Here is a 9,658-nt window from a genome sequence, read left to right as displayed (position 1 = left end):
CCTAGCTACCTAACTACCTACCTGTCTATCATCATCTCTTTTTCTGGCCATTGGAGACTAAGCAAGAGACATCATGTCCCTTTATTCTTTAGCTTGATGTTTATTTCCTAAGAACAGGGATTTTATTTTACATAACACAGCAGAGTTGACAAAACAGAAAATGTAATATGAAATCAATATTATTATCTAATTTGTAGTGGATAATCATATTTTTCCAATACTCTCAAATATGCTATTATTAGCTATGTTTTCTCAGTCCAGCCTCCCACTTAGATAACGTGTCTCTTTGGTCTCTTTTAGTCTGGACCAGTTCCTCAACCTTTATTTGTCTTCATTTAACAGAATATTTTTTAAGAGTACAGGACAGCTATTTTGTCCAGCTTGTCTCAATTTGAGTTTCTCTCATGTGTCTTCATTGCTGGAATCAGGCTGTGGTTTTTTGGCAGGAATGTCACTGAGTGACATTATGTCCTGCTCAGAGTATCATGTCACTAGGTGCACAATGTTGGTTTGTCTCAACACTGGTGTTGTTAATATTGACTAATCTTGTTTATGGTGATGCCCATCCACCACATTTTTCTCTTGTGAAGTTTACTCTTCTTCATTTTGTAATTAATAGGTAATTAGTGGGGAGGTATTTTAGAGCATGTAAATATCCTGGTTCTCATCATATTTCATTCACTAGTTTTTAGCATATATTTACCTTTTTAAACTCTACCATTCTTTCTATACATATTATTAGAATCCTACTGACAGGAATAACTTTTACTTTTCCACTAATAATTTATATATATATATATATATATATATATATATATATATATATATATTTATATATATATAATTTACATTTATATGTATATATTTACATCACTATGAACTTGTGGATTCTTACTTCTCTCAGTTCATTAGTATAGTTTCTTTTAATGCCCAACTGTCACAGAGTTGAACAGTGGCAGTCCTTTTAAACTGGCTTCTGTTTCTTTTTCATGTGTCCCTGTGATTCTTGGAGCATTTTCTTACAATTTTGGGAAGTATGTGATTCTTTCCTTAGGTAACAAAAAATGAATGATGAAGGGGAGAAATGAAAGTTATGAAGGCTACCTTATTCTACTTGGTTTTTCACATTGGCCTCATCTGGAAGTAATTCTCTTTGTGCTTATCTTGATGTTCTACTTGACAACATTGATAGGCAACCTCTTTATCATTGTCTTGTCATACCTGGACGCCCATCTCCACACTCCCATGTACTTCTTCCTCTCAAACCTCTCTTTTCTGGATCTCTGCTACACCACCAGCTCCATCCCTCAGTTGCTGGTCAATCTCTGGGGCCCAGATAAGACCATCTCTTATGCCGGTTGCATGACTCAACTTTACTTTGCCCTTGCACTGGGAACCACAGAGTGTGTCCTCCTGGTGGTCATGTCCTATGACCGTTATGCAGCTGTCTGTAGACCCCTGCATTACACTGTGATCATGAACCCTCGTTTCTGCCACCTGTTGGCTGTGGCTTCCTGGGTCAGTGGCTTTACCAACTCAGCACTTCATTCCTCCTTTACCTTCTGGGTCCCCCTCTGTGGACATCGCCAAGTGGACCATTTCTTCTGTGAAGTTCCAACACTGCTGCGATTATCGTGTGTTGATACCCATGCTAATGAGCTGACCCTTCTGGCCACAAGCTCCATTTTTGTTCTGATACCACTCATCCTGATCCTCAGCTCATATGGTGCCATTGCTCGGGCTGTGCTGAGGATGCAGTCATCAACCGGACTTCAGAGAGTCTTTGGAACGTGTGGATCCCATCTTATGGTTGTGTCCCTCTTTTTCATTCCAATCATGTGCATATATCTGCAGCCAACATCAGGAAGTTCTCAGGAGCATGGCAAGTTCATTGCCCTCTTTTATACTGTTGTCACACCTAGCCTCAACCCTCTAATCTACACTCTCAGAAACAAAGATGTAAGAGGGGCAGTAAGGAGACTAGTGGGATGGTAGAGACCACCGCATTCATGACCCTCATAGGACAGCAAGGCGCCTCCTCAACAAGGACTAGTCTGCATCCATCTATCATCTACTCTCCCATTTACTCACTCTGTCAGCACCAGTGGAGTGTGTGTCTCTTAGGACCACAGAGCTCTGACTCACAGATATGAATTAAACAGTCTGGCTAAATACCACTCTCTCATGGAAGAAACAGCCAAGTAAAACCAAGATCAAACATATTTTTCAGTGGCACAATAAATAAAACAAAGGTATCTCATTCTTAACTGAAAATCAAGAAATGAAATTCCTATATAAAAGTGATATACTTTTTTTTTTCTAACCTGGACTATTGTCTTTTAATTTCTTGCTTTAAAGGCAGCATTTGCCATAAAATTTGTTTCTATTTTTGGTTTAACTAAAGACATACTGAAATACCTTAAATATTTTCTACAATACTGTTATTCTTTTGTGAATTAATATAGAGAAGAATATTGGTCTGTATTCTTTAATACCCTATAGCAACAGTAAGAAAATAAGTTTTATGAATTATAGCAAGAAAGTCTCTGAAGTAATGAAGTCAACATAAGCATATTGTGTTTCTTTCTCGAGGCAGTGGGAAGTGTATAGGAGGTGGAAATCACTTAAAGAGCTGTGGGATATAGCCTGTAAGGTAAGGGTCATTATAGGCCAGGGATCATTAGGAGAGGCGCTTGGGGCACATGGTTAGCCTGAGGAGCAATAAGAAATATCTGAGGCAGACAGACTTCTAGGCTCTGGAAATGACTGCATGAATCCAATGGGTATTTGAAAGAATTATCTGAAAAGGTAGTAGAAAATTTTTGTGAGAAAAGATTATGGAACCCTGAGTAACATATCTATAAACATACAGATAATATAACAACCCCAAATATTGCAAAACTATGAAGTAATTGGAGCTATCACACATTGTTTATGGAATATAAAATCATTCAATCATTTTGAAAAAAAAAGCTTATGGAAAATGTTTGTTTTCTTTTTAAGCTTGATCTAATTTGAATGTTTGAGATTAGAAAGTACATAATGAAAATCAACTTATATATTTTCCATACAAAGAAATGTATTTTTTATAAATGTAGTAGTTTTGTTACCTATATTATTGCCAACCATCTTCTTATGAAATAAGTGTGCTGTGTACATAACACTAAACTGGCAGCTGTATTATTCAGCTAGAGCAGATGAAGGGCAATTCACTGTAAAGTAAAATCTTGAAATCTGAGTTTTGTATGGTAAACCAAATCTTATTTGTAGCTTTTGAGGCCTTTAGTTTAGATGTGATGATTCAAACCCTATTTCCCAAATTATTAAGATGAAAAATACGTCCCCAAACTTTCCCTCCATTTCCTGTGTGGCTGAAACTACACTGATTATGTTGACTTTCTCTTCTCCTTTGTATATCTGTGATACTTCCTTTATGGCCAACTAGGTATAAAGAACAATATGGTGTATATTCAGTTGTCCTTACCTACTGTCCAAGAAATGAAGAACCAAGAATTATGCATACAAATGAACTTTTAGTGAGTAACTGGGACCATATAGAGTGAACAAGAAACATAGCTTGTTTCTTCAAATCATCTTGCATTGTGGAAATCTTACTATTTAGGATGCCTCACGTAGTACTGTATTCTCTCACTGTCTAACTTAAAAACATTTTTTTAATGTTTATTTTTGAGGGAGAGAGAGCGAGAGAGAGGGAGTGAGAGAGAGAGAATGAGCAGGGGAAGGGCAGAGAGAGAGGGAGACACAGAATCCGAAGCAGATTCCAGGTTTTATGCTGTCATCTGAGAGCGCAACATAGGGCTGGAACTCGTGAACAGCAAGTTCATGACCTGAGCCGAAGTTAGACACTTAACTGAGTGGGCCACCCCTCTCACTATCTAACTTAAAAAAAAGTTTAAATTTCCCATTCTCCTTTTTTCTTGTTCTGCTATAGAACATATATTCTTCTACATGTGTTGGCTTGTTTTCAGAATGCTATATGTGATGTTGATTCCTAGCCACATTAATGTGATACTGTATTTAATTTATAATCTAAAACAAAGATCAGTTACCAAAATTATGCCAACAATTAACATAGACATTTTGTTTTGTACCTTTCAAACCACTTACATGAACCTAATGCAGTTTGATCACAGGCAGGGTGAGGGTGGTAGGTATAAGCTTTTTCTCTCTTTGTACATGAAGAAACTACAGGAAGAAAATACATGACTTGACTAAGCGTAACTTGCATCTGACAAGCGAAGAATAATGACAATAGATTTTTAGCCCTGGAGGTGCCTTTTAGGGTCACCACCATCCAAGATAGACTAGAAGCCCTGGGATCGTCCTATTGCCAACTCTAAACTTCAAACTAACTTTTGGAAAATTGGCATTTACCCAGCATACATGGATTTGGGCCACAGGTAACCTTTCTGAAGAACCAGTGATGGATCTGGCCTTCTACCGGCTGCCATTGGTGGCCAAATCCACTGACGTGCCAGCTGCTGTTTGGTCCCAGGAAATCTCTCCCCCTCAGCCAGACAGGTGTCTCCCAGTCTTTTCCTGCTTCATCTTATACTTGCTCCTGTGCAGACTACACCCTGTACACATGCCTAATTATGTCTCTGTTGTGCCTCAGCAGTACAGGATTACTAGCACAGGCACGCCATCCAGGTCATCACAGAAACTAGCTCTGGCTTATAGCAGGTGCATTCATTCTCGGTTCTTCTGTTGGCTTCGGGGTCATGTCTGCTGTATGTTTGACAAATATGGTTATGTCATGACAACATCAAGTGATTTCAAAAATAATACAAATTTCAAATTCACATTCATCCTGTTCTTATTATAATTTTACAACCACAACAACAATAAGAACAACTTACATAAAAGATAAATAGCATGTACACTTACCGTAGACCTTCACTGGATTCCACAAATGTTAACACTTTACCCTGGGTGTGTTATAATTTTCTGTCTATAGTAATGTAATGTTAATATGCACTTTAAATATTTCTCTGAAACATATGGAGAATAGTACACATACTTACCCCTAAGTGCTCATGGGAGTATTTCCTGAAGAAAAGATCTAACCCAGGATTACAAGTTGGATTTAGGTACTACATCTCTTATTGTGCTATAATCTGGAAACATTTTTTAGTCTTTCTTTGTCTTTAATGGGCCTAACATTTTTGAAGAATATAGACCATTTAGTATAATTATCTTTCAGTTTAAGTTTTATTTATGCATGATTACATTCAATTTATTCATTTATTGGCATGAATACCATAGAAGTGATATTGTGATATTAGTGATATTGGTGCCTGCCAGGATTATTTTAAAGTTTTTATTTAAATTCCAGTAGGTTAATATACAGTGTAATATTAGTTTCAGGTGTACAATACAATGAGTCAAAACTTCTATACAACACCCAATGGTCATCACAACAAGTGCCCTCCTTATCCCCATCACTTATTTAACCCATCCCCCTGCCCATCTCCCCTCTGGTAACCATCTGTTTGTTCTCTATTGTTAGGAGGCTGTGTTTTATTTTTTTGGGGTTTTTTTGGGGGGGTTGTTTCCCTCTTTCTCTCTCTCTCTCTCTCTTTTTTCCTTTGCTCATTTGGCTTTGTTTCTTAAATTCCATGTACGAGTGAAATCATATGTTATTTGTCTTTCTCTGACTATCTTATTTCATTTAGCATAACACTATCTAGCTCCATGTATATCATTGCAAATGACAAGATTTCATTGTGTTTGATGGCTAAATAATATTTCATTATTTATAGCATATATATAATGTATATATACATTATGTGTACATGGAATATTCCATTATATAGTGTGTGTATATATATAGTCACACATGACTGTGTATATATATATATATATATATATGTACACGCACACTACCTTTTTTCTTTTTTCTTTTCATTTTTTTTAAATTTTAATTTTTTTTTCTTAAAATTTACATCCAAATTAGTTAGCATATAGTACACTACCTCTTTTTTATCCATTCATGTACTGATAGACACTTGGGCTGTCTGTTACAAGGTTATTATGTTTCTTTTGGTAATTTATAAATGCCTTGTGAGGAGATACATTAAAATTAGGTAGAATTCTATTTTCACCTAATTTTACCTACCAGTTTTATAATCAACCATCCCTTATTAATTCCACCCAGAAACAATTGTTACCACAGTGGTCGCCAAAGTTGGTTTTCAGAGTTTCATCATTCTGTGTATATATATTTGGTGGTGTGATAGGCTGAATAATGTCTCCTTATTCTCTTTTGACAAGGTGTCCACATCCTAATCTCTAGGATTTTTGATTATATATTACTTACATGGCAAAAGTAAGTACTTTTACAGATGCAAATAAATGAAAGATCTTCAGATGGGAAGATTATCCTGCATTGTCTAGGTGGGCGAATCTAATCACAAGGTTCCTTATAAGAGGGAGTCAGGATGTCAGAGATGAGAGGACATATTTATTACGCTGCTGGCTTTAAATGGTGGAAAGAGCCAACAACTGAGGTGTGTAGGTGGCCTCTAGAAGTTGGAGAAGGCAAAGACAGTACTGAAGTGAATAATATCAGAAATGAAAGAAAAATAAGATATGGAGGTTCCTCAGCTAATTAAAAATAGCACCTCTATATGATCCAATTCAGGGCAAATATCCAAAGAAAGTAAATCAGTATCTTGAGGAGATAATCAGCACTCCTATGTTCATGGCAGCTTTGTTCATTGTAGGTAAGACATGGAAATAACATGTGTCTATCAATACATGAATGGATAGAAAGATGCAATATATATATAATATATATAACCATATATATTTTATATGTGTATATTTATATATTATATACACAAAAATTATAAATAACTATACCTAAATTACATATACAACTTATATATAATCATATATATTACATATGTAAATATATGTGTATACATTACATACATTATATGAAATGGAATATTCAGGTACAAAAAGAAAGAAATTCTGTCATTTGTGACAACATGGAAAAGCCTAGAGCACATTATGCTAAGTATTATTAAACAGAGAAAAACAAATACTGTGTGATGCCACTCATATGTGGAATCTAAAAATCACAGTAGAATTTGTATAAACAGACAGTAGTATGGTGGTTATCAGGGCCTAGGGCTGGATGGCAGGAACGGGGAGATGCTGGTCAAAGCATACAAGAGTTCAGCTATAAAACGAATAACCTCTTGGTATCAAATGTACTGCAAGGTGGCTAGAGCTAATAACATGTTGCATGCTTGAAATTTGCCAAGACAGTAAACCTTAAGCATTATCACCACAGGCACCCCCCAACACACACACTCACACACACAAGGTAAGTAGACGATGTACACATATGTCAAATCATCCCATTGCACACTTTAAATATATACAATTTTGTTAATTACATATTTACATCTCAAGCTGAAAAACATGTTTTTTTTTCTTTTAAAAATTTTATTTAAATTCTAGTTAGTTAACATGCAGTAGCATGTTGGTTTCAGGAGTAGAATTCAGGGATTCATCAATTTCATACAACACTCAGTGCTCATCCCAACAGGTGCCCTCCTGATACCCATCACCCATCTAGCCCTTTCCCCCATCCCACCTCCCTCCATCAGCCCTCAGTTGAATCTCTGTATTTAAGAGTCTCTCATGGTTTGTTTCCCTCTCTCCTCTCCTCTCCACCCCCTTCCCATGTGTTCATATGTTTTGTTTCTTAATTCCACATATGAGTGAAATCATATCATGTGTTAAAAAAGATGAATTCTCTATTTTAACTTTCAGGTTAATAGTATAAAAACATAATCTGATCATTTAAGGAGGTCATATAAAATAATAGCCATTAGGAGAATAGACAATAATATACAATAATTTATATTTGATATTCATTGTTAATGCAAAACCAAAGGGGTAGGATAGAAGGTATGTATTTTATACAGGTATGGCCATTTTGGAGTAGGATCATACAAAAATAATAGTCTATAAAGTACTATTTTTAATAACTGAACAGTTGACTTAATCTAAGTCATGGAATCAAAATGTAAGTTTGGGCAAAGAATTTTCCAAAAACTGTCATTAGCATGTTCAGTTTTTAGATCTGTTTACCAGATATTATAATAGTTCAGTAGTAACTACATGTTAAGAAGTTAGATATCCATCTAATATGTTCAAAGGAGTGTCTCTGACATTAGGACATATGACAACCCTTTATCAAATATCTTAAAAGGAATGCATCTCATACACAAAAATAAACTCAAAATAGATGAAAGATCTCAATGTAAGACAGGAAGCCATCAAAATCCTTGAGGAGAAAGCAGGCAAAAACCTCTTTGATCTTGCCCGCAGCAAATTCTTACTGAACATGTCTCCAGAGGCAGGGGAAACCAAAGCAAAAATGAACTACTGGGACCTCATCAAAATAAAAAGCTCCTGCACAGCAAAGGAAACAATCAGCAAAACTAAGAGGCAACCGACAGAATGGGAGAAGATATTTGGAAATGACATATCAGATAAAGGGTTAGTATCCAAAGTCTATAAAGACCTTATCAAACTCAATACCCAAAGAACAAAGAATCCAGTGAAGAAATGGGCAAAAACGTGAATAGACGCTTCTCCAAGGAAGACATCCAGATGGCCAACTGACACATGAAAAAATGCTCAACATCACTCATCATCAGGGAAATACAAATCAAAACCACAAGGAGATACCACCTTACACCTGTCAGAAGGGCTAACATTAACAACTCAGGCAGCAACGGATACCTGAAGCGAGCATGCGGAGAAAGAGGATCTCTTTTGCATTGTTGGTAGCAATGCAAGCTTGTGCAGCCACTCTGGAAAACAGTATGGAGGTTCCTCAAAAAACTAAAAATGGAACTACCCTACGACCCAGCAATTGCACTGCTAGGCATTTATCCACGGGATACAGGTGTGCTGTTTCAAAGGGACACATGCACCCCCATGTTTATAGCAGCACTATCAACAATAGCCAAAGTATGGAAAGAGCCCAAATGTCCCTCGATGGATGAATGGACAAAGAAAATGTGGTGTATATATACAATGGAGTATTACTCGGCAATCAAAAAGAATGAAATCTTGCCATTTGCAACTATGTGCATGGAACAGGAGGGTATTAGGCTAAGCGAAATTAGTCAGAGAAAGACAAAAATCATATGACTTAATTTATATGAGGACTTTAAGAGACAAATCAGATGAACATAAGGGAAGGGAAACAAAAATAATATAAAAACAGGGAGGGGGACAAAATGGAAGAGACTCATAAATATGGAGAACAAACTGAGGGTTACTGGAGCGGTTGTGGGAAGGGGGATGGGCTAAATGGGTAAGGGGCATTAAAGAATCTACTCCTGAAATCATTGTTTCACTATATGCTAACTAATTTGGATGTAAAATTTAAAAGATAAATAAAATAAAGGAATGCATCTCAGTTTTCTCCTACGGCTGTATAAAATCTATTTCAAATGAGATGTTTAGGAAGTACTTTGTATACTGTCAATTATTTAAGAATTTAATGACTTTTTTGGATATGTGTCTCAAATAGAAAAGCAAAGCACCTGGCCACTCCACAACATTCACTGATTTTATTTTATTTTTTAATTTATTGTTTTTATTT

At 36.1% G+C, this 9,658-nt stretch overlaps 1 protein-coding gene across 1 annotated transcript; it reads left to right on the top strand.

Moving 5' to 3' along the window:
- The first annotated feature begins 1,064 nt into the window (after window positions 1–1,064).
- On the top strand, window positions 1,065–1,995 carry LOC125939345 (olfactory receptor 2J3-like). Its single transcript, XM_049654771.1, is given in 2 exon segments — window positions 1,065–1,081; window positions 1,083–1,995. Coding segments are annotated over 2 exon segments (930 nt in total).
- Window positions 1,996–9,658: the final 7,663 nt, after the last annotated feature.

The sequence above is a fragment of the Panthera uncia genome (genome assembly GCF_023721935.1).
Source record: "Panthera uncia isolate 11264 chromosome B2 unlocalized genomic scaffold, Puncia_PCG_1.0 HiC_scaffold_25, whole genome shotgun sequence".
Lineage (NCBI taxonomy): Eukaryota > Metazoa > Chordata > Mammalia > Carnivora > Felidae > Panthera > Panthera uncia.
This window is presented reverse-complemented; position numbering and strand designations above follow the sequence as displayed.